The 23,234-nt window shown below is 38.2% G+C and overlaps 3 protein-coding genes and 1 non-coding gene across 4 annotated transcripts; all 4 read right to left on the bottom strand.

Annotated features, from left to right (window-relative positions):
• Window positions 1-75: 75 nt before the first annotated feature.
• Window positions 76-9,131, bottom strand: bod1l1 (biorientation of chromosomes in cell division 1 like 1). The gene is made up of 13 exons (XM_015387638.1): window positions 8,898-9,131; window positions 8,359-8,483; window positions 6,747-6,937; window positions 6,107-6,589; window positions 5,241-5,390; window positions 4,980-5,146; window positions 4,736-4,832; window positions 3,695-3,821; window positions 3,530-3,590; window positions 615-3,446; window positions 406-496; window positions 203-316; window positions 76-125 (listed from the first exon to the last, which is right to left on the bottom strand). The coding sequence occupies exons 1-13, from the start codon at window positions 9,012-9,014 to the stop codon at window positions 76-78; spliced, it is 4,605 nt and encodes a 1,534-aa protein (XP_015243124.1). The 5' UTR covers window positions 9,015-9,131.
• Window positions 9,132-9,638: 507 nt separating this feature from the next.
• trnal-aag lies at window positions 9,639-9,720 on the bottom strand. The gene has a single exon. It is a non-coding gene; the product is annotated as a tRNA-Leu (tRNA).
• Window positions 9,721-10,546: 826 nt separating this feature from the next.
• Window positions 10,547-13,361, bottom strand: LOC107092931 (aurora kinase B-like). The gene is made up of 9 exons (XM_015387650.1): window positions 13,240-13,361; window positions 12,708-12,746; window positions 12,396-12,477; window positions 12,260-12,305; window positions 11,989-12,177; window positions 11,700-11,838; window positions 11,441-11,589; window positions 11,184-11,358; window positions 10,547-10,754 (listed from the first exon to the last, which is right to left on the bottom strand). Exons 1-9 carry the CDS (start codon window positions 13,243-13,245, stop codon window positions 10,593-10,595), a joined length of 987 nt encoding a protein of 328 aa, XP_015243136.1. The 5' UTR covers window positions 13,246-13,361; the 3' UTR covers window positions 10,547-10,592.
• Window positions 13,362-17,174: 3,813 nt separating this feature from the next.
• On the bottom strand, window positions 17,175-21,264 carry fbxl12 (F-box and leucine-rich repeat protein 12). The gene is made up of 3 exons (XM_015387625.1): window positions 20,910-21,264; window positions 20,644-20,719; window positions 17,175-19,809 (listed from the first exon to the last, which is right to left on the bottom strand). Exons 1-3 carry the CDS (start codon window positions 21,008-21,010, stop codon window positions 18,757-18,759), a joined length of 1,230 nt encoding a protein of 409 aa, XP_015243111.1. The 5' UTR covers window positions 21,011-21,264; the 3' UTR covers window positions 17,175-18,756.
• Window positions 21,265-23,234: the final 1,970 nt, after the last annotated feature.

The following is a 23,234-nucleotide window of genomic DNA, read 5'->3' as shown; positions in this document are numbered from 1 at the left end:
AGCAGACACATAAGAGTTCAAATTTAAAAGAGATTTTAGACAGAATAAGCAGCTCACATTCATCTCAGTGTAACATCATTCTTTCCTGACCTCTGGGTTGCTCTCTCTGACTGCAGCGTTTGGCTCTGCAGAAATCAGAAAGGTTAAGATACCAGAAGAAGAGCTTGTGGCTGCATGTTAGCATCAATCTATTGGCTCTCACCAGATTCACTGAGAATTTCTGAAACGTGCTCAGAGGCTCCAGAAGCAGCTCCAGCTGTTCTCTCTCCTGTGCCGCTGGTGGTCTCCTCTGTTTCTGGTACAACAGGTGACAAATCTGGTGAAAAAAAAAGGTTGAAACGGATGAGAATTACAGTCCGTCTTAACAATAGGAACAGAATTTAAAATATATGTTTAAGAATTAACCATTGTCTTTGTCTGCTGGTGCTGATAAAGTTTCAATAGTTTTAGATTCCTCCTTGGAAGAATCTGGACATTCAAAGATGGCTTCACCCTCCTGTAGAGAAACAAACAGATTTTAACTGATACCATTCAGCCAATGAATCCAAAAGTGGACAAAAGTATTCATATCCTTGGTAAGGTTTAGATGAGAAACTGTTTGACTCTTTGATTACCTCCAGAGGAGCCTTGTCTGCATTGTTTGTCTCACAAGCATCCATCTTGGATTCAGAGCTTTCCGGTTCATCCAGGAGTTGTGATGCAGATGAGCAGGTTTCCATGGGACTGATCTCCGTCTCTGGTGCTTCTTGGACGTGAGAGGCGGGCTGGTTTGCCTCACCAGCAGCCAGCGGAGTCTCTGTTACAGGAAGCTGACTCTGGTCCTCAGCTAAAGCAGCAGTTTGCTGCGATGGTTTGCTTTCAGTGGCTGTAAGCTCACCTGAAGCTGCTGCTTGCATGAAGGAAATCTGTTTTTCCTCTTCGGATTCAGTGGTTTGTTGAGGTGAAGCTGATGAAACCTCAGTCAGTTCAGATTGAGGAGCTTCCTCAATTAAAGAGGGAGGCTCTACCTCTTCAGCTGTAGGTTGTAAAGATAAAACACCTGAGGCTTCAGGTGCTTCAACCAGAGCCAGCTGCTCCTGGTCTTCAGCTGCAGCAGTGGTTTGCAGAGATGCAGCTGGTTTGGTTTCTGGGGCTGTAAGATCACCTGAAGCTGCAGCTTGCATGAAGGAAAGCTGACTTTCCTCTTTGGATGCAGCGGTTCGTTGAGGTGAAGCTGATGAAACCTCAGTTGCAATCTGTTCAGTTTGAGGTTCTTCCTCCTTTAAAGAGGGAGGCTGTACCTCTTCAGCTGCAGGTTGTAAAGATAAAACACCTGGGGCCTCAGGTGCATCAACCTGTGCCGGTTGCTCCTGGTCCTTCGCTTCAGCAGCATTTTCCTGAGTTGGTTCGGTTTCACTGGCTGTAGGCTCACCTGAAGCTGCTGCTTGCATGAAGGAAATCTGATTTTCCTCTTCAGATGCAGTGGTTTGTGGAGGTGAACCTGCGGAAGCCTCGGCTGCGACGGGTTCAACCTGAGGTCCCGCCTTCCCTGGAGAGGGATGCTTTACCTCTTCAGCTGCAGTTTGTGGAGATGCAGGAGTTATAGCTTCAGTGTCGGCGAGCTCGATTCCAGGTGCTGCATCCACTGGGGGGAGCTCTTTCTCCTCCTTCTCTGCAGCTGTTTGTGGAGATGCAGAACCTTCAGCTGCTGCCTCCACCAGATGAAGAGGCCTTTCCTCCTGAGCTCCAGATGTTTGCTGAAATGTTTCCAGACTAGTTTCAGGGACGGTAAGCTCGATTTGAAGGGAGGCTTCCACTGGAGAGGAGTGTTCCGAAGCAGCCGGTGAAGCTTCAGTGACCATCGGCCCTGATAGAGATGCTGTCTCTGTGGTATCCATGGACTGTGGGTCTTCCCTCAGGCCGTGGGTGCCTACGCTGGAGGAAACTGTACTATCGGGATCCATGGAGAGCAAGGTCAGGGCGGCTTCCTTCATCTTCATGTCGGCGTCCTGAAGCTCCATCTCTGGAGTCACTTCCTCTTTAGGACTCTCAGATGAGAGTCTGGCCTCGGCCGACGCGCAGACGTCCATCAGCGTCATCAGGGCGTTGGCCTCGGCGCGTACTCCTGGGTTTTCGGGAGGCTGTGACTCCGCCTCTCCCTCAGATGGCTCGGGGGTGATGTCACTTAAAGCGTCGCAGGTGTCGTCTGAGAAAGACGTGGTGGCGGTAGGGGGATCAGACTCTGTGTTTGCCTCTTGGAGAGGAGCTTGTTTCTTTGGAGGCTCGTCTGACCTGGAGGGTTTGACCGAGGTTTCCGCTCTGTCATCTTTCTGGGGTTTATCTTCTTGTCTCTCAATCTTCTTTTCAGGGACTTTATCTTTCTTCTCCAGCTTTTTCTTTGACATCTTAAGCTCTGACTTTTCAAGTGCAGCATCTTCAGACGCTTTCTTCTGTTCTTTTTGGCTTCCATCTTTTTTCTTCCCTTTCACTGCTTCAGGTTTACAGATCAAAGCGCTTCGGACATCAGGACTCTGAGGTTTCTTTTCCATCTTCACCGATGATGCAGCCTTTGCCTCCTCTTTGGGTTTTGCCTTTGGTTTTTCGGCACTCTTGTCTTTATCTGCAGGCTTTACCTTTTTGGAATCTTTTTCAGTTTCAGGGTTAGACTTGTGCGTCCTCTGGCCGTCGGTTCTACTCCTCTCTTTCTCACCATCCGTTTTAGATTTGGGTTTATCTCCGGGTCTGTCCTCAGAGTGACTCTTTGACCTTTTCAACACGTCCTTACTGTGTTTCTCTTTCTTCTTGGTGCTTTCAGAGTTGGGCTCCTTATCGGAGCGGTCCTCAGAGGATCCCGCAGAATCTGGGCGATTCAGCTGCTTTAGATCACTTTTCATTAAAGATTTATCTCCTTTAACCTTTTCCTTTTCTTTGCTCTTATCTTTTTCCTTTATTTTGTCCTTCTCCATAGATCCTCCTTTTATTTTCTTCGGATCTTTAGACCCTCCTTCATCAGTGCTGTCCTCTGTCACCTTTCCTTCTTTAGTACTCCCAGATATTTTCTTCTCACTTTTAACCTTAACCTTCTTCTCAGTCTTTTCTTCAGAGGGAACTCTTGCACCACCGTCCCTCTGCAGAGGTTCTTCCACCAGATGTTCAGGTTTCTTCTCGTGCTTTTGTTTGAGCTTGGAGCGTTCGTCAGACTGGCTGCGCTCCTTCTCCTTGCGTTCTTTTCGGGGCAGACGGTCAAACTTCCCAAAGGAGCGCTGTTTGAGGGCCTCCTGGGAGCCTTGTTCCAGATCCAGGATGAACGAGTGTGTCCGGCTTTTCTCAGACAGCTTCTTAGTTTCACTGGAGTCCTCAGACACGCTGCCGCTTGTGCGCCCAGGCCTGTCGTCTGCGGAGGCAGATTCAGACAGATTTCTCACTAGTTTAGCTTGCGGGGCTTTTGAAGTCGATTGTTTCACCTCCTGTTAAAAAAGAAATGGAACAAAATAAAGGCTAGTTCCGTAAAAGTCAACCAACTCCATGCAAAATGTTTTCTTTCTCTCACCGATTTCTTGGATATCTCTCCTGCGTCTCCTTTCTTCCTTACAAACACATCTCCCTCTTTTCTGGAAGAGAGTTGAAACATTTAAAGCTTACATCTCCTGAAACATCTAAAGCTGTTCTCTTTGTTAGAAGTAGCAGTTAAAGGGTGCAGCTGCTGATGTCAAACCTTGAGTCTAGTTTCCGCTTCCTGTTGAGCGCCATTTTCTTCTCCAGAACTTTCCTTTCTTTCCGGGCTTCTTTGGCTTTGGGGCTCTCCAGCCCAGCAGCGTCAGAACCTTTCGTTTTTCTTTTGTCTGGTAAAGAAAATGAGGCATAGCAAATGATGCAGTCCATTTAAAGTGCAGCAAAAATAAAAATCTAATTTGCCCCAATGAGTAAAGCTCAGTGGGACTGGAAGGGGAACTTCTGTAAACAGCACTGCCTCCATAGGATTCAGATCTGGACTTTGACTAGGCCATTTAAACACTTTGATTTAGCTGTGTTTGTCTTTTCCACTTATAGTGTTGCTTTAATTGTTATATAATTTCTTTCACAGGAAGAAAACACCAAACAGGACTGCTTCTGCTGCGCTGCCAGGGTTACCTCAGACATATTGGGGATTTTTTTAATGAACAGTAAGAGTAGGTAGATAACTAGATCTTGGAGGATTGGCAGTTTATTTATTCATCCATCCATCAATTTTCCGTCAAGCTTATCCCAAGAGGGGTTGCGAGAGGTACTGGTGCCTATCTCCAGCTGTCTATGGGCCAGAGGCAGGGTACACCCTGGACAGGTCGCCAGTCCATCGCAGGGCAACACAGAGACAAACAGGATAAACAACCATTCGCACACAAACTAACACCTAAGGACACTTTAGAGAAGCCAATTAACCTAAAAAAATCATGTTTTTGGACTGTGGGAGGAAGCTGGAGTACCCGGAGAGAACAATTGGCAGTTTATGCTGACTAAAAAAACTTCTTTTTCAAACCATCTTTCTTCATAACTATAGATTACTTTGTGTTTGGCTATCAGATAGGGATTTGATTAAAACAATGTGGCTGTTTAACAACTGTAAATATAACTAGATTATTCCAGAATAAAACAGAGAGGGATGAGTTTAATGTGACGTCTAGTTTAAAACTGTTGGAAATAACAGATTCTTTCAAAGGGGATTTAGTTTTGGTCGCCCTTTTATGCAGCATGTCACCACAAAGAGAAGTAATCCCACCTTGCTCTTCCGCCTGCGCTGCTTTCTGTTTGCGCTTCTCCTCCAGCCGCTCTCTGTTCTGCTGTCTCTTTAGCAGCCGGTCCTCTTTGTCTTTAGCCTGATAAATCAGATTCAGGTTTATATTCTGTACATCTAGCGGTTATTTTTCATCATCATCAAAACTTTAACCATCGACATAAAAAAAAGTCCTATTCATTGAAAATAGATTTTAGCCTTTGCTGAATGTGAACATCGTTTCACTCACAGCAGATCTACGACGCTCCTCCACAGTGACCTCGTCATCTGAGTCGCTATAGTAACGGGAGTAGAGGAATGGTTTGTGGACATACGCCTTACGGCGAGGTTTTCGCTCCTTGTCTTCACCGTCTGTCTCATCTGCGGTCGGTTTCCTCTCAGCTTTCTCACCTTGATCTGCAGACGAGTAAACATGGTGGATATCAGCTCCAAACCATTCCAGCAGGAGAAATAAAGCAGCAGCAGCAACAAAAACTCTGAAGGTAGAGACCGTCTGCTGGAAGCTCGCCCTCCTCAGAAGAATCCGAGGGCTCCTCATCCTCGTCACTTTCCTCTTCGAAAGAGGACAGGTCGCTGGTGTGGACGGAGCTCACTGTGATGTCACTCAGGCCTTCCAGGTCCGAGTCCTCCAGAGAATATTCTGTAAAATACATAAACACAAAAGTTTAAAATCCTTCTAATCTATAAAACACTGCAACCCTGCTTCTAGTTGTCTATATGTCCAAGAGTGAAATACTGGTGCCTGGGAATAAATGCTCTATCTAAGGCTTTCCCCAGACTAAAAGGACATATAGTTCCTCCATTGAGTCATGGATTTACCTTAGAGTTTCCTCCCAGTGTGACCCACTAACAAAACCTCTAAAGAAACTAAAGCAATTCAACTGACTCTTGTTGATAAGAAGGAGCAGTGTTATTTTACCACAACAGACCATGTCAGCTTTAGTGTATTTGAATGAAGACCCAAATGTCAACTCCTGCTAATCCAACCATTACCTAAGAACAAGACACCAACGTACTCGAGGCAGAAACTGTTTTAACTTTTTAAACAGCTTCAAAAACCTATGAATAAATTATATGAAGCGGCAAAAAAAGGTAGAAAGTTAACTAGATAGGTAGATAAAGGAAACCAATATAAATAACCAAAAAATAAATAAACAGAAATATAAGAGATGAACTTTTCATCTGATTCAGAAAGAATGCTTTAAATAGAGAGATGCGAGTTAGGAACAAGAATTAAGTTTAGCCATAGACTAGATTTCTTTTATGACTTTATTATATTTTAGATTAACCTGTAGTAAAAGTTCTGCCATCATGTAAAGGTGAATTTTCTGACTATAAAAGCGAAGAACAGCTCACCCTCCTTTATCCTCTCTCTGGCCTTCTGCTTGGCCTGGCTCGTAGATTTTACCGCTTCATCTTCTGATTTGTCCTCAGACGCCTTTCCGCCCAGTTTGCTTGCAGGTTTTTCCTTCTTTTCCTCCGTTTTTTCCAGAGCTCCTAATTCCTCCTCCTCAACTTTTACCTCCTCTTTTAGTGGCTCCTTCTCCACCTCCATCTGCTCCTCCAGGTTTTCTGTCTTTACTTCTGCTGCTTGGACTTCAGCTGCATTTGAATCTTCCAGACGCGTTCCTTCTAGGTTACTGTCACCATCCTGGATGATCTCCATGTCGCTCTCACTCTCCTCCACCAGCTCCATGGGCTCATCCCCAGCCTGAGTTTTGCCGGCCTTTTCAGAAGCTGAACTGGTCCGGACACTTGCTTCCTGATTGAGAGAACTGATAGTCTCCAGAATGGACATGGCATTGCTGCCGGTGGCAGGAGTTGGAGCTGATGATGAAGCTGTGGAGATAGCAACAGGTGAGGAAGATGATTTGTGAACGTTGGCGTGGGGAATTATTACTTAACCTAGGCAGATTAGTACTACAGCGTGACCACCTCATGATTGGGAGGAAAAGAGCAGAAATATAGATAAGAAAACACGGAAAAGGTTGAGCACCTTGTTCAGGAATGTTGCTCTCTGTCTTGATCTCCGCTGGTGTAAGAGGAGCCATCGGCTCTTCAGAGCAGCTGCCTGGTGACAGAAATTCACGGACCACCCTCTCCACCTGCGGCCTGAAGATGTGATTGACTTTGGGGTCCACCACCTGGGCTACAATCCTATCCACCCCCTGCTCCAGCATACCGGATCTGGGAGAGAAACAAAAAGGAAAAATGCAACAATAAATAAAGAACTACAAACAAAAGCAGATGGAACCAGATATTTATGTTTTTTTTTTTACTTTTACTCTCTAGGATTTAATCTGAAATAAACTTTTCTTATACGCTTCTTGTTGGATTTATTGGCAGTTGGCAACAAACATTTAGTAGCATTACTGCCACTTACGGCTATGGAGTGTGGTTCGTGATGGACTACTAATAAACATATATATCATATCTAAGAAAAAAAAAAAAAGAAAAAAAAAACACGACATACTTCTACATAACTTTGTATTCTACCTGTCTATATCATAAACACATTCATCCTCTCTACAATCAAATTCTATGAAATAAGTTTTCTTTAAAAATCTAATAATTATTTGCATACGTTTACCCCCCAAATTCTTCCTCAAAATATCTAATAAATGAATCTTAAATCATTCAAACTCTCTCCTCATATATATTGTCTCGTTTTCATATTTATGACATTCCAGTATAACATGATCTATAGTTTCATATTTTCCACAGTAATCACATTTGCCAGTAGTATGCTTTTGAATTTTGAAAAGTGTATAATTAAGTCCTGTATGCCCAAATCTTCACCTTGTTATCACTCTCTTCTCCTTTATATTTCATCTTCCATTTCTTCTTTTTCCTATCTTTTGAATTTTATAAAACCATCTTCCTGTTTTTTCTTCATCCCACCTTTTTTCCCATTTTTTCATCAAGTTTTTTTAATAAAACTCTTTCCCTCTGATTTACTTGTTTTAACTGTAAAACTAATAGGATTTTGATGCCCTCTTTGCCATTTTATCTGCCCTCTCGTTTCATTCTACTCCAATATGTGGTGGAGCCCACACAAATACAACAATCAAACCCATATTTTTTATTCTGAATAATGTATGAAATATTTCTAATAGAATGTCCATCCTACTATCTGACTTTTAAACTTAATAATTACTTTTTTCCGTTTTTTCCTTATATTAGATCAAAAAACACAGACCTTCTTGTCCTTAAGGTGCATGTGTCCAATGTAAATATATTGCCAGTGTAGAACTCAATTTATACTGAGACTAGCTTAAATACCTTCACATAATATCCATTTTGACTTTCATTATTCTGCATATTAGCCTTTTGTTCTATGGTTGGTTTGTTTGATTTAATACTCACAGCTTTTATCTTTACTTAACAGTAAAGTGTACCATGTACCATGCAGTTTATTTTGCAGATAAACAGCATGACATTTGGATGTTTATTGGTTAATTTCTGATATCATGGCTGATTTTTAACAATGAAAGAAGCACAGACTGAAAAAAATAAGCTTAAAACAAGAAACCTTCAGACTGGTTTAGTCAGAGAGCCAGGGGGAAAAGAAACAACACATGAAGTAGAAAAATCAAATAAAGACTCACTGCAGGACGAGCTGTCGGATGTTGTTTCTCAGCTGGTTTTTGTTCAGATGAGGGCTCCATGTGTGATTAGAGAGGTGGTTGGACACAAAGTTGTCCACTCTTTGTTTCAGATTCAAGTAAGCAGGCTGCAAGACATCAACAGAGTGTTTAACAAATATCTGCAGAAAATCAAACTCTCCTACATGTGATGTGACATTTGCAGCTGCCCTGTTGTAACAGGTGAGCTGATAACGTATAGGGGTTGCTAGGTAACAGAGAGATGCTTATTTCTACAAGCAAAGATGTTTAAAGACATTTTTGTTTTTATTTTTTTAAACAAGCAATGTGAAAGGTGAGTTTTGTGTAGATTTTAGAGCTTGCGTTTCTTCTCTACAACAAATTTAATCAAATTAAACGGTGGCCTTTTGAAACCAACCTTATGAAAAATAAAATACTCGCCAATATAAACTAGCAGCACAACCAGAAAACAAATTAGGGTTAGAAAACACAGATCAGAAGTGCTATTTGAAGTACAGACTTTGCATGATTTGGATCGTTACCTTTGTATCAACATCTGCCAGACAGTCCCTCCTGAACTGGTCGAAGAGCCCCTGTGTTTTTAAATGACTGACGATCATTGAGACCAGCTGTGGGTCCCCCGGAGGCAAACCAGCCATGTTTCACCCGCACTTCGCTTTATTCTAATTGCTTAAAGAGGAAATAAACTAATAACTCATCAGGAGTTGTCCTACTTTAAAAGCACAAGCTATCTGTTTGGGGATATGACGTTCGTCAAAGCAAAAGCGCTTTGAAGGTAACCCGGAAGTACTTTGACCCGTTAGTTTGTCCCGTCAAAATAAGAGCAACAGCTTACGTTAATGTATGTTAATATTAAAGTGGTATAATAAACATATACATTCAAAATTATGTCACTGTTGAGGAAAATCACGCGTTTGATATTAAGAATAATTATTAATGTTGATAGCAATAGCCTTCTCCAGTGACGGTGGCAGGATTCTTGTCTTTATTCATTTAATTAAAGGAGCGGAAACTTCTGAACAAAGTATGTATGCAGTCGTTTCAGAAGAATTTCAAAATCCATTCAGAGTACTGCGCAACCGAGATGACGCTAAACTGATGCACAACTCTGAGCACACGTTTTAAAAAGGTTTGATGTTTCGCTTCCCGAGTAGAGTTAACATTACTTGTCAAAGTTGCAAACGACCAAATAAATAATGTAGAGTACAGAACAAACGTTCGCCTCAGTTCCAAAGAATGATACAAATGTCAGGAAAAAGTCATGGCAGCGGTGGGATTCGAACCCACGCCCCCGAAGAGACTGGAGCCTTAATCCAGCGCCTTAGACCGCTCGGCCACGCTACCGTATATGCGCTCAATGGAACGAAAAAAGGATCTTATAGGTGGTGTATGAATTGTGTGCGTGTGTATGTATATATATTATATATATATATATACACACACACACAATATATATATATATATACATATATATATATATATATATAGGGTGTATACAGGAAGGAGGAACTCTAATATTATGCTTTTTAATGCTCTTAGAAATAATTTTAATGCCACCAGTACCTATTACCGTTTTATATATATATATATATATATATAAATAAAAGTAAACACAGCCAAATCCTTTGTAATCATCATGTTAACCATCGACAGGCTGTAGCCATGTCCCGAATTTCTCGTTTTCCAGCCACTTATGTTAAAAATTTGCATTTTCCCATTCTCTAGCTTTTTCTGTAGCTGGAGCTTCTGTTCTGAACATACAGCTTTACGATCAACAAGGAGCAGTTCCATGCAAACACGTGGAACCAGCTAAATCTGATATATTTGACACTTTTTTTTTTATAAAGCATTTTAAATGCCATGATAATCACATTTAATGAACTTTATTGTCAAATAAGGCCTTAAGTAAAAAAATTATTCAATGATTTTTAATGACCTGCAGAAACCCTGATATCTATATCTATCAATATATATATACACCCATTTACAAACACACATGCATTGGTGTGAAATCGTACAGCTATTTCTGAATTCAAAGTTCAAAACACTACAAAAAATTTCTTTTTTTGCCTTTATTTTGATTTGAATCAAAAAATCCCAACAGTATATATAAAACAATACAAACTTTCAGTATTTATTAGGAATAAAATGTAAAAATGCCTTTCATACCAAACTACAAAACATCAACTAAACAGGACAGTCACAAGGCAGTCGGTTCAGGGACAGGTGGGAGGAAGGAGTCTGTGAGAGTTGGCCCGCACCCACGGGTGGTCAATAACTTTCTGAAGAGACAGCCGGTCGGTGGGGTTGTGGCGGAGAAGCTTTGAGATCAGGTCCCGTGCACCTTCAGAGACCACTTTGGGAAAGCTCAGATCCACCTGAGAAAAAATAAATAAATCCATTTAGTGTATAATACCAAGGAGGACACTTAAATCTTAATAAATATTCCCTTCAACTATATAATCTCAACAAAAATATATTTTAGTAGGTGCCAAGTTATATAAACAACTTGTTTCACATTTTAATCCATCCATTCACATACATGTCATACTACATTTTATTGAGTTTTTTGATCAAATAAACCACATCATATTTAAAATGGTTTTAAATCCTTATGTAACACCATCATTTTAAAGACTGAAATCAAGACATAACATCTCATAAAATATAACATGTTTTCCCCAAGGATGTGAGGTTTTTTTCACAATAAAACTTAAATAATCAGATAAATGTTCTCAAATCGTTCAGCGCAGAACTGCTCTATCCAGCTCAGAGTATGCATTACATATCCACGGACAGACACAAACCTTCATAATCCTTTTGTAGGTTTCTGTGTGACTGGCTGTTTCAAACGGTGGGTTACCAACTAAGCACTCATAGCACAGGACTCCGATGCACCACAAGTCCACTTTCTCGCTGTGAGTATTTCCCTCAATCATCTCAGGAGGAAGGTAGTCCAATGTCCCGCACATGGTGCGACGTCTGGAAGGATTAAAAAGAGGTGACTTACGTTAAGAAGCTGCATAACCCAACACAGAAGTTCTGAGAAACCTGGGTTTCTTACCTCAGAGAAGGGGCATGGACCGACCATCCAAAGTCCGCTATTTTAAGCTCTCCGCGAAAGCCGAGAAGTAGATTCTCTGGCTTGATGTCCCGGTGAATCACTTTCTTCTCATGGCAATACATAAGAGCATCGGCTATTTCTTCCATGTACTAGACGGTTACAAAAATAATAAAGGCATTTGTTAGCAACACTGAAAGTATAGAAGCAATTCAAGATGATCTCTCCTGGTTTTCTAAGCTTAGTTTAAATGAAATCTTACTGTTGCTGTCCGCTCATCGTCAAAGCGTCCATACTTCTGCAGCTCTTTGTACATTTCTCCACGGGGAGCGTATTCAAGCACCAGGAAAACTCTGGTGCGATCGTGGAAATAGTTGTAGAAACGCAGGATGTTTGGGTGTCTAAAAGGTGAAAGAAACAATTGACAAAATATAAAGAATGAAAATGTGTCAAAATGATTTTCCATCTATAATGATAAAATCACACAGTCCAAATATCAAAACAAAATCCAGTAACTGTAGTAGAGATGATGGCTAAAAACTTTAACTAACTTGAGATGTGCTTGAATTTCGATTTCTCTTCGTAGTTGATGCTCCACACCTTCCTTTTCCATCTGGGACTTAAACAACACTTTCAGCGCCACAATAGCTTGCAGTTTCTTCACCCGTGCGAGGTAGACATTGCCAAACTTGCCCTTCCCGAGGGGCCGACCAATGTCAAAGTCTTCAATGGTGATTTTCCTGATGTAAACAAACCAAACACTTTTAACATCATGGAAACTATCAAGAGGTAGAGGAGAGAGCAGTTTTTAAATGCCCTTACTTTGGCAGAGAAGCAGAAGATGAGCTTACACACTCTCTTCCAGGACCTTAAAACAATCAAAAAAAAAGAAAAATCACAATAGTAATTGATGGACAGTTTTTAAAACTCTGTTTTGTGCAAACAAGGTGAGATTTACCTGAAACCAAAGTTTTCATTGCATCTGATCTCGGCTTTACCACAAGACGCTGCGCTCCACCGTGCATACTTGGGGTTTCAAACTGATAATCAGAGCAGACATATAAAAAATAAAAAAATCTGAAAATACAAGAAATGTTGACAGTTCTAGTTATGTACCTATATCTACACACTGATTCGCTTTTGGATACATTTGTTTCTACTGATGGTTAACAACAACTAAATTAGATTTTTCAAGTAAAGGGTGAGCATTTATAAAGGTTAACTACAGTAAATGCTGAGCTTTACTTTTTAATGTAGAAATACCACTCACCTGTCTTTGGGGAGCCCTGGGCTCATAATTTTCCTTATTCTGTAAAAACAAAACACCAAATAAGACTCTACGGACACAAATCCTTGAAAAATAACCTTGAAAGAATATTTGACTCCTGAATAAAATCCTACACAGCTGACATTAGTTATTTTAGGCCTTTTCTCTCCAAAAAAAGGGCTAAACCTAAACCTGACATCACATTCACCGTGTAGTCTTGTAAAGAAATAGCATTTTTAAACAGTTAGCAACGTTCACTTGAGCCTAAAAAATATCTTTAACTAAGGAGTTAGTCTTTCGGGTCTTATGGTTGACGTTAATGTTATTTATAAAGACCGCTCTGCAATTATTCGCTGCTGTGACCGAAAACAGATCAAATAAAATGTCACTAACGTCGTAATAACATTGTTTGTTTGTTTGAACACAGGAAGCTAACGTTAGCTAAGACTAACATCAAAAATATATTTTGAAACGCTGTTCCAAACCAGAAAACGTGACTATTTGGATTACATTTTCGACATAAAATAAACATTACCTGCATTTTTGCTAGATATACAGCTTTTAGCTCCACAGCGCAGGGAATCCAGTCTTTCTTTAAAGCTTCCCTCGCCGCCAACGTTTTCAAATCGCCAGTTTCCGCGAACGGGATTGGTCTTCTTCTTCTTCTTCGGTTTATCGGCATTCAGAAAACAGCTATGTGGCGCTTTACTGCCGCCAGCTGGTGGTAAGTTTTTGAACCACCGGTCAATAATATGAAATATCTAAAATATAAAAATTACTTAAAAACAAACATAAGATGTTTTTCTATTTTAATTTGGGCAGTTAGCCATTACGAAATGAAAGCAGTCGCGCTGCCGCAAATAAAGTCATTTTTGGAACAGCTTAGAGCCGCTAATTAATGCATTTAAAACAATGGCTAACCTCAAACTGAAATGTATTTGGATTTTAATGATTAATGGACAGAGGAGAGGACAGAAATGTTTTATCTTTTTATCTTTTTCGTTTTATTTTTATGTCAATTTATTTTTTCCAATAAAATGTCAGGGGAGTATAGAATGATCTAAAAATAAGTAAAAATAAATATATATTTTTACTTTAGTCAAGGGAAATATGCATATTTTCATTTTGTGCAGGAAACGCATGCTGGAAAATGACTGTTAATAAAATAAATCGTTCTGCAGTAATAGATCAGCAGGGGTCGCTGTTCTAAAGGGAAATATCAGAAGACAGACCACAGATGATAATGGTCAATGGCTTTTTTTATTGTTCTGGAGGTCATTTTACTAAAATTTATACAACAAATGAAAAAAAAATCTTATTACAAACTATAGAATGCAAAGTATATATGTAATTATCAAGTTCACCCCAGCCATAGTTATATATGGAGAAGAGATTTTAATACTGAAATGAATGACAGGTATCCTCAAAAGAATGAAATTAAAGGAATCACACAGGATGTAAGTGATTGATATTTGGACATATAATCACCCAAATACCAAGATCTACCCATGGAGCAATAGGGACTTTCTTTACAATTGATTTTTCCTTTATCTACAAACATGTTTCAAATAGGTGAAAACAGAAATTATGCAAACAGTATTTACTGAGCTCTAGCTATTAAAATAAACTTTGTTACCAAAAGGTCAAGAGATAAACATGTATAAATGGAAATGTACTTAATGATGTCGATTTTTAAAACAAACTCAACCAATATAGAGAGACCTGGGAATTAATAACATTTTAAATCTGAAAATTTGTAACTAGATTGAGTAAGCAACTCTCTTTTCAAATAATGTCAATCACTGAATATGTTTATTTAAAAAAGGACAAACAAGAACACCTCGAAATAATACAGAACTTAGTAGATTAAATGTATGAAGAAAGGGAAAAGATGCTTTTATAAGATGAAGAAGAAAATGACTTGGGCACAGTGAAAAAATCGTTTGTCTTTCATTCAGAAAAAAAAGAAGACTATGATATAAAATTTCACAGGTAGGCAAACTTTAAATAAATAATGTAGTATGTAAAAATAAAATCAATGAAGAATATGTAGCCAGTTTCTACAGGAAATTATATTCCAGGGATAATCTTGATAAAACAAATAAATTAAAAGCATTTTCCTTAATATAAAATCAAATTCAAAAACAATTGATGAAACATTTAAAAATTAATTAATTCTATTCATTTAAGACAATAAACCCCAATGGCAATGATGGTCTATGAATGAATTGGATAAACACTTTGAAGAGCCAGCTCTATAAAAAGGCTCTCTGCCATCTGCTTTTAAACAAAAACTCATCAAACAATTTCTAAAACTAAAAAAAGATAAATTAAATATTGAATAGTGATGCTGAAATATTTCCCTACATCTTATGAAAAGGTAAGAGAGAAGAAGAGAGTCAGAAACTACTAATGAACAGTCAAGACTGTGTTATAATTAATGTAAGATTGAATCTGGATATGCTGGATTATAATGTTTATATTATTGAGGGCAGCTTTGTCTTATTTGTTAATTTTTGCAAAGCATTAGATACAGTTAGTCTCCAATTCACGACCAAAACAAAGCAAACATTTGGATATGGAAAATGGTTCATCTGTATATTTATTTATAACAGCTGTAGCCGTTCTATAAAACTGCCATATGGAATGTTGCTCATATTTTTTTAGAGGAAAAAACAAAGCTGCAGAATCAGTCCATATGTTTCTTTTCTGCTTGCAGTACAAATGATGGCCACTGAAATTAAAATGACACATTTTTAAGGTACTGAAACTTTCAACAAAGAATCTAAAAGATCACAGTTAGCTGATGATATGGTGATTTTCCTCATTTATCAGACTGGTATAAATTAATTAGACTTTTCAGACAAGTTTGGTTTAAAAATGAATTTAAGCAAGTCCATTCTGCCGGCAATTAAAAAAAATCCCCCAAAAATTCCAAAATACTTGGTATCTGAGAAAAGAAAACTGCTGGGAGTGAATGAGAATCAAACCTATACATTTCTAATCTAACCCTACAATATTCTGTAGGTGGCTTATGTGCTGTCTCTCAATTCATGCTCCAGTTTTATTAGCCAAGGCTATTTGAAGTCCAACCTATATTTTGTTATCAATAAACATTCTGAAAAGGATCTGTAAAAAACACAAAAGCTAGACCACGTTCATACATTTCATCAAGAACAACATAGTGCATTATTTAAAAGAACGTGTGACAATTAATAATATTTATAAAAATTAACTAGATATCCTAAAAAGGAAAAGATTTGCCAACCCAAAATGTTAAATCAACAAAAAAGGGGGACTGGAATTTTGGCTAAAATGTAACTAAATATTAGAAAAAAACCATGAACTTATAAGACTTCAATAAACAAGCAGACACAGCTTCCCACCAACCATGGAACAATAAATAGATCAAATATTAAAATAAAAAACTACTTTTTAAAAAGTTGCTTCATTTTTGATACAGACTAATCAAGTTATCTGTCAGCATTACAAATATATACTTATAAGACTGTATTGCTTTTTAAAAGCTTTAAATGCATCAATTTGAGGTCAAGTTTGTAAAGCAACCAGGAGGTATTTTTTACACTCAAATAAGTCAACATCTAAATAAGTTAATTTTTTCTTAAAATAGGTGTTTGTTCTTGAACTGAGGGGGTAAGTGAGAAGCTTTGCCAATGGAGCAAGATGATTTACATTTAAAATAAGAACAAGGAATTGCATTGTCTTTTTTCAAGTGCATTCTATTTAATTATCTTATTTAAGATTAAAAAAACTTATTATAAAAAGGTTATTTGCAAATGGAATGAAAACATTCCATTTGCAAATAACCTTATTTACCTGCTCAAATTAAGGGTAAATACACCTAATTTAAGAATAGTTGCCTCATTTCGAGATCATTTTTTGCAGTTTAATAACCAAGTGCAGAAGATCCATCATAAACTATACATATGGCATGGAATAAAAAAACATGTGGAATCAAATATATCAGGAATTTAATTCCATCCAGAAAATGAGGAATAGCAGCCTCACACTGGAATGCCTTATAGAAGTGAAAATGGGGAGCGTATGGGTGTAAAAACCATTCAGTTTGTCTAAAAACACAATGTTGCCAAGATTCACAAATCAGCCTGTAAATATTGATTTATTAAAAAAAATTGCTGATATAATTTTGTATGAATCTGTGCTCCCTGATTTGTTTTTTTTTATGTTTCTCTATTGTATTCATTTCATTTGGGCTTTAAAAACAATTAAAATTTGATTTGTGGCTAATTTTTACAATTTATGTACATATACAAACTTTATTTTTAGAAAGTAAATATCAAAAAAAAGATCTGACTATTCTTTAGCTAATTTCATCAACATGATCCAAATGACTAAGTTCTTAGTAGTGGCTGAAAATTCCTTTATATACAGAACAGCCTAGTTTAGATGTTTTAATGTTTGGATTGATGCATTAGATTTTTGTGACACTTGATAGTTTCAGGTAATCTGACAAAAAAGTCAGAGTAATAACATCCCTGATATAACCTTTTCCTTTTGTAAAATAAAAACACCCTTCTTCTTCTTAAATCACAAATGAACCCCGATTAACACATTAGGACACAGACACACACACAGGACTCAACTGTAGATTTATTGTCAGGCTTTGGAATTCCTGTCAACAAAAGTGAGAAAACATGAAAACAGATGTTAACATCAGGATTAGACAGTGTACCAAATGTACTCCTGAAGGTGAAATATGAACAGAGAACAACATTCAATACATCTCCAGCAGTATGAGGTCCCAAAAGCACTGATTTCAAAAGTCAAAACCAAAAACGCATAAGGAGCCCTTCAAACAAACATAGTGGAGGCAATATGATGGCCTGGGCCCTTAGTGCATCGGAAAATTGATTGATGTAAAAAGGATTTCTGCTTTCCACCATAATATTCATTCATGATCCCTCACAAAGTATTTGTTTCATGATCTGAAATATTTCAGAGAGACAAAACAATAGAATAAATCTGCAAACAGACTAATACTGTTTCTTGGCGCGGTACATAAAGTTAAAATTCAACCTTTGAAAGGAGTCTCCATCAAAGTAAAGCTTTGCAACACCTAATCGAACACTTTTAAATAGACAGAAAGATGCATGATTCTGAATTTAATAAAGACTACGTCACCATAACATGATTTATGCTAAACCCCAACGTCATTTAGATTCATAAAACATATGGTCTGTGATTCTAGTTGGTAATAAAACAGACATTGTTGTCTTTTTTTCTTTTCATGAACTTTAAAACTCATATCAGTTAAGGCTCAGAGAAAAAATACATACATGTGAAAATGCTATGCTTTGCATTTTTAACACAACAGCCATGAGAAAATATATGACTGTGTTGGAAAGCAGTTAGGCAACAGGAAACAGGTGGACTGTTTCTTCAAGCTTCCTCAGAATTTAAACACCTGCATGTCTGTTGACAGGCAACCAGTCAATGCTCTGCTTTCTCTCTTGCATAAACATCTCCTTTATTTTTATTTTGATTCCCTCATGAGAAAAACCATATTTCTTCATGCATGTTAATCTTATCAGAACTGACTGGGTGGTGATCTGCTAAGATTAAAAATATACAGTATTTATTCTTTTAGGTTTTTCTTACTGGAGGAGCTAACATGCAACGCACCGCTCTGTAGAGTTTTAGCAAAGGGATCAAGTAAGCATTGGAAACTTGCAGATCCTTTAAAACTTTTAACTATAAAAAAAAATCTAATCTAAATTTTCTTTAAAAATAATTTCTTTTTTTTTTTCCATTTTTCTCTATAGAGTTGTGTGCAAATGTTAGAAAAGTGTTTGCAGTATCTGAGGAAAGTTGCTCATATGACAGAATGAATAACTGCTAGGATATTATACTAATTAAACTAAAGAAACATATAAAGGACATACTTAATAATTAAAATAAATGCTCTAGTTTTTTTTTTTCTTTGTATCATATTGAGGAATTAAAAGAAGTGTTTAGTCTTGTAAGACAAAACTTTCTGGTGAGAAGCTGTGGGAATAAATGCTAAGCAGAATCAGTCTGCATTCATCTGAACAGAGCAGTTGGTAAAAACCAGCGAGCAGGACGGCAACAAGACGGCCAGTGATCGGCGTAGACCTGGGAAGGGATCGGCCCCGTCAAGCGTCCTGTTCTCATCATTACTCTCTCCACCAGGACCTTCCTCCTCATTCTGCTGCTCCTCCCCCCCTTCCTGCCCCTGTCCTTCTTCTGCAGGGGGACTCTGCCGAGGTTGAAAGATGACATCTAAAAACTCCAGCTGGCGGAGGCCGCGGAGCATCCTGCAGCTCCGTACGATCTGCAGCTCGCTGAGCGTGCAGGCCCACAGGTGCAGACATTTCAGGTCCTTCAGACGGCTGGCACACAGCAACCCCGTTGCCACCTCCTTCCCACCAAGACTCAGCTCCTCCAGACCAAGCCACCCAGCCCCCAGTCCCAGGGAAGCCATCTGTAACTGATAGCCCTGCCTTGCTGTAATCCCTATTTCGAGATATTTTAGTCTTGAAAGTCCTTCTGGGCCTGAGAGCCCTTCTTTTGCTGCACAGCTCCTGAGTCCGTTTGCTGTGACGCGAAAGGTGTCACGTAACTCCAGACGACTGAGCCTCTCCCATGATGCTAGATTCTGCAGATGCTGATCTGTAAAGGAAGGGACGTTGTTGAGGACCAACCGCTCGACCCCAATCCCTAAAGGTGAAGCTAGTCCTTTTCCTTTCTGAGCACCTCCCTGCTGTTTAGCACCAACACTAGATGTGGCTTCGGCTTGTTCGTGGGGTCTGGGAGGTGAAGCAGGCAGAGTCTGGTTAAAAAAGCTACGAGGCAGCTCACAGCCACGCAGCTCCAGCACCCGCAAAGTTCGGGGCAGGACCTGGCAGCCTGGTAAGCTCCTTAGGTCAGCATGCAAAAGACAGAGTTTACTGAGGCGGGGACATTTGGTGGACAAAGCTTTAAGCCAAGACTCGGAGAGAAAAGTGCCTCCTCGAGCAGAGAGCAGCAAACCACGCAGGCGGAGACACCTCAGTCCGCAGCCAAAGTACTGACGCAGAAGAACCCAAAGGATCCGGGACGTCACCTAGAACACGTTGGACGGCCAATGAAGAGACGTGTGAGACGTGGAATAAAAAAAAAAAAGTTTCTATTAACAATTCAGGTGCTAAGAATGAAGGAAAGCACAGAAGGATGATAATACTTTTGAAAAGCAGAGGATCATGCAAAAATATTTTTAAAATGTTTCACACACAGAGTTGGAATAAAAAATATGTATGCTATGCTAAAGATTCACGGTGTTTGGTCAGGTTATGTTTAAATGGTGTTGAAAAAGTAAATGAGATCAAGTTTGTGGGAGAGACTATAAATCACAAACTTTGTTTAAAGCGTGTGAAGCGTAATTATCCAGATCAATTACTGTGCTTCATACAGTAAAGTGTTTTTCATATAGGAATAGTTTGCATATATTGTATTGTGTTTTACCTTACCTGTCATACTGAGCTGAAATTTGGGTAGATACTGAAAAAACTAACATTGACCAAATAATCAAGCTTCAGAAAAGATATATTAGAATAATACATAATGTTGGATATTATGAACCAGCTAATGAATTATTTGTAGATGTGCTTTTTTGAATAGTGAAAATAGTCTTACATCCTCATCAAGCATGTTTTAATTTATCTATATCAGAGAAAAAAAAAGCATAGTACAAAACTCAGACTACACCTTTAAGATGTTTATTTGGGAAAAGTTTTCAAATCCTTTTAACCATTTCCTTTAACATTTATGCACTTCTTTTGTGTTTCTGAAGCTTTTTTATATAAAATCCCAAAGTAAAATATAATGAAGCTTGTGGCTGTATGTGAAAACACTATAGGGGTTTAAAAACTTTTGCAAGAGAGAAAAATGTCAGTCTTACTCCTTTCCATCCAGTCAAATCAACTGTTCTCCACAGTCTTTGGTCTTTAATCAGGCGTTTCCATCTTTTGCAAACTCTAGAAACACAGCAAGAAAATGTGAATGACTGAATGTAGAGTAAAGGGCTTTGGTCAAGTCTCCTGACTTAAATAAAAGCAACATAAGTACAGATCATTTACCATAAAAAAACATTTGCAATATAAACAACTCTCATCTGAGGTAGTTACAACAAAGAAAATTGCTTCAAAAGCCAAAACACCTCCTTACCTTCCAGCTCTGACGAGCTCTCTGACACTCAAGTATGAGAGTACGTCTATTAAAATGTTCTCTGGGAAGTAATCCAGATTACAACTTTCATATTCATCCATTTTGTAAATAAAAGTCCAAACACGGAATTATATGTTGACGCACACGACGTTGCGCCTAAATCAACGATCCCCGGGAAACAGCTGCCCGTCCACACTGAAGGACCTAACCAGGCGGAACAAACGCGACTAGGAAATTATTTTTCACTAGAAGTGTCGCGACTGAGTGTATTCAGTCTTTCCCTTTATGACACTGGAACATTTATAGTAACAATGGAGCTTTAAACCATGTTTAGAGACGCTGGCAGAGGAAGTGTTGCCACCTATCGTTCATTTAGCGAAACGCTTCTTGCGCATGCGCGCTTCACCGGTGTTGTGCCAAAAAAGGTACTCCTACTGTAATCATGTGCACCGGCGTCTCTGTGTATGTTACATGTAAATAAAATATAAGAAATACTCTTTCACATTTCTAACAGCACGAAAAACACAATTGTATAAACATTTACTAATTGTTACATATTTAAAGTGACGCTGGTACGCTGGGATAGGCAACAGTCGGAAAGTACCTAAACATGTTTCTTAATATCATAAGGTTTATTTAAGTATAAAGAATGCTAGAAATGAGTTAAATGACGTAATTATTAAGCACATAGTAGGACTAGAAAGTACGAGCCACTTTGCCCTGAGGTAAACCAAGCTAAAACACAGAAAAACAGGAAACAGAACGCATTGAAATTATCTTCCAATGACAGCGTTGCATTTTTCGACACAACACCGGACAAGATGGCGACCAGCAATGGTGGAGGAATGGAAGTGGATGGAACAGGCAAGTAATAATAATATATCCGAGCACCTAAGCCTCTCACCTATATGAATGAAAATGTGTATGGCATCATGTGTTGTAGATTTTGATTGTAAATAATCTTACTGGAGATATTAATGTGTTTTAAGGGTGCCCACATTATAACCGGGTTAACGTTCATATCTTAGCCTCCTGTTATTTGGTTGCAGTCGCTTCTATGTTCTTCTCCTCGGTTAAGCCTTACGTCATTTAATACATTTATGTAAATCAGCAAATACGTAACAATATAAGTTTTATATATATCACTACCATATCTCCGCATTTATTGAGTGTATAGTTCTTGTCCTTAGCAAACCTTTTTGTTTTAACTTCCACCATTTACTCTGAATATTTCACTTTCCTAGTTACTAGTATCTAACCCCTGGGATATTTAGCTTGATATGTTGTTCTTAAAAGGCAAATACAGTAAAACGTAGAGTAGGATCACCACGTTTCCTTGTAACAAACTCATTATTCAACATCACACTTGTTTATTTAGGATAGTTTGGCAGCTAAACATGGTGATTGTTCTGTCATCACATGCTTGCTCAGGAGGAGGGGTTGCTTTAAAGTTAGTGTCTTAATATGATTACCTGAACTTTTATAGATTTAAAGCTCATTTATATTAATTAATCAATTAATCTACCAATCACTTAGTCTTTATGGATAGAAAACTTCTGAGTCACAAAAACAAGATAAACATATTAAGGTCTGAAGGATTAAGGAGAAGAAGATTGTTGATGGCACACGACATAGTAAATTTAAAATTGAAAATATGTAAAAAAAAAACAAAGACTCTAAAATTGTTCAAGTTTTAAACCTAAATCATGAAAAAAAAAAGAGTGATTGTTCGAGTTAATGAATGTTTCCAACAACCAATGTTAACCTTTATTAATCATAGCATCAAAATTACCTAAATATTCTAAATGTCTCTATTTAAAGTTGATATGAATCCTGTGTAATTGTGTAATAAAACTGTATGTATTACTAGCTTTAGCCAAAGTTCAATTTAACCTTGTATTGGCCATCCTGTCCATCCAAATTGAGTTTAGCTGTTTTTATGGTTTATCAACCGTCATTTCAGCCTAAACACAATGAATAACTATCAAAACCTGTTAAACAGTTCTGTTAAATTGTTGTGGTTATAGCTAGGATCCTATTGAAGGGTTTTTAAATAAATATTTAGTTGGTCTGATCTGGTTTTATGTCTCTGGGTATTAAACTGATGCGTTTGCCTCTTAATGTGTCTTGTTAAAATATTTGCCTTTAACTAGCTCCATAGAGATAAACTTTACTTCTGTTTTTTGTTTTTTTTTTATGAAGTTTTACATTTTTAATGGAAAAACACAACATAAATAATTGACCTAATCTGGTACTTAGAACTTCACTGATACTTTCTCCTAATTTCTTGTTTTATGCTGTTTTGTTGAAACAATTTTTTATTTT

The sequence above is a fragment of the Cyprinodon variegatus genome, unplaced genomic scaffold (assembly GCF_000732505.1).
Source record: "Cyprinodon variegatus isolate N-32 unplaced genomic scaffold, C_variegatus-1.0 Scaffold400, whole genome shotgun sequence".
Taxonomy (NCBI): domain Eukaryota; kingdom Metazoa; phylum Chordata; class Actinopteri; order Cyprinodontiformes; family Cyprinodontidae; genus Cyprinodon; species Cyprinodon variegatus.
Note: the sequence above shows the minus strand (reverse complement) of the source record. Positions and strands in the feature narration are given on the sequence as shown.

What these genes read in the sequence shown, in the direction of transcription:
- bod1l1 (XM_015387638.1), bottom strand. Translation starts at nt 9,014, where the DNA reads ATGGCTGGTTTGCCTCCGGGGGACCCACAGCTGGTCTCAATGATCGTC. An exon ending in TGGCAGATGTTGATACAAAG is followed by an intron (nt 8,484 to 8,897) that starts GTAACGATCCAA and finishes GATGTCTTGCAG; the next exon opens with CCTGCTTACTTGAATCTGAA. An exon ending in GGGCGAGCTTCCAGCAGACG is followed by an intron (nt 5,147 to 5,240) that starts GTCTCTACCTTC and finishes ACTCGTCTGCAG; the next exon opens with ATCAAGGTGAGAAAGCTGAG.
- LOC107092931 (XM_015387650.1), bottom strand. An exon ending in AATGAAAACTTTGGTTTCAG is followed by an intron (nt 12,306 to 12,395) that starts GTAAATCTCACC and finishes GATTGTTTTAAG; the next exon opens with GTCCTGGAAGAGAGTGTGTA. An exon ending in CCTACAAAAGGATTATGAAG is followed by an intron (nt 10,755 to 11,183) that starts GTTTGTGTCTGT and finishes ATTTTTTCTCAG; the next exon opens with GTGGATCTGAGCTTTCCCAA.
- fbxl12 (XM_015387625.1), bottom strand. Translation starts at nt 21,010, where the DNA reads ATGGATGAATATGAAAGTTGTAATCTGGATTACTTCCCAGAGAACATT. An exon ending in GAGCTCGTCAGAGCTGGAAG is followed by an intron (nt 20,720 to 20,909) that starts GTAAGGAGGTGT and finishes CTGTGTTTCTAG; the next exon opens with AGTTTGCAAAAGATGGAAAC. An exon ending in ATTTGACTGGATGGAAAGGA is followed by an intron (nt 19,810 to 20,643) that starts GTAAGACTGACA and finishes AACGTGTTCTAG; the next exon opens with GTGACGTCCCGGATCCTTTG.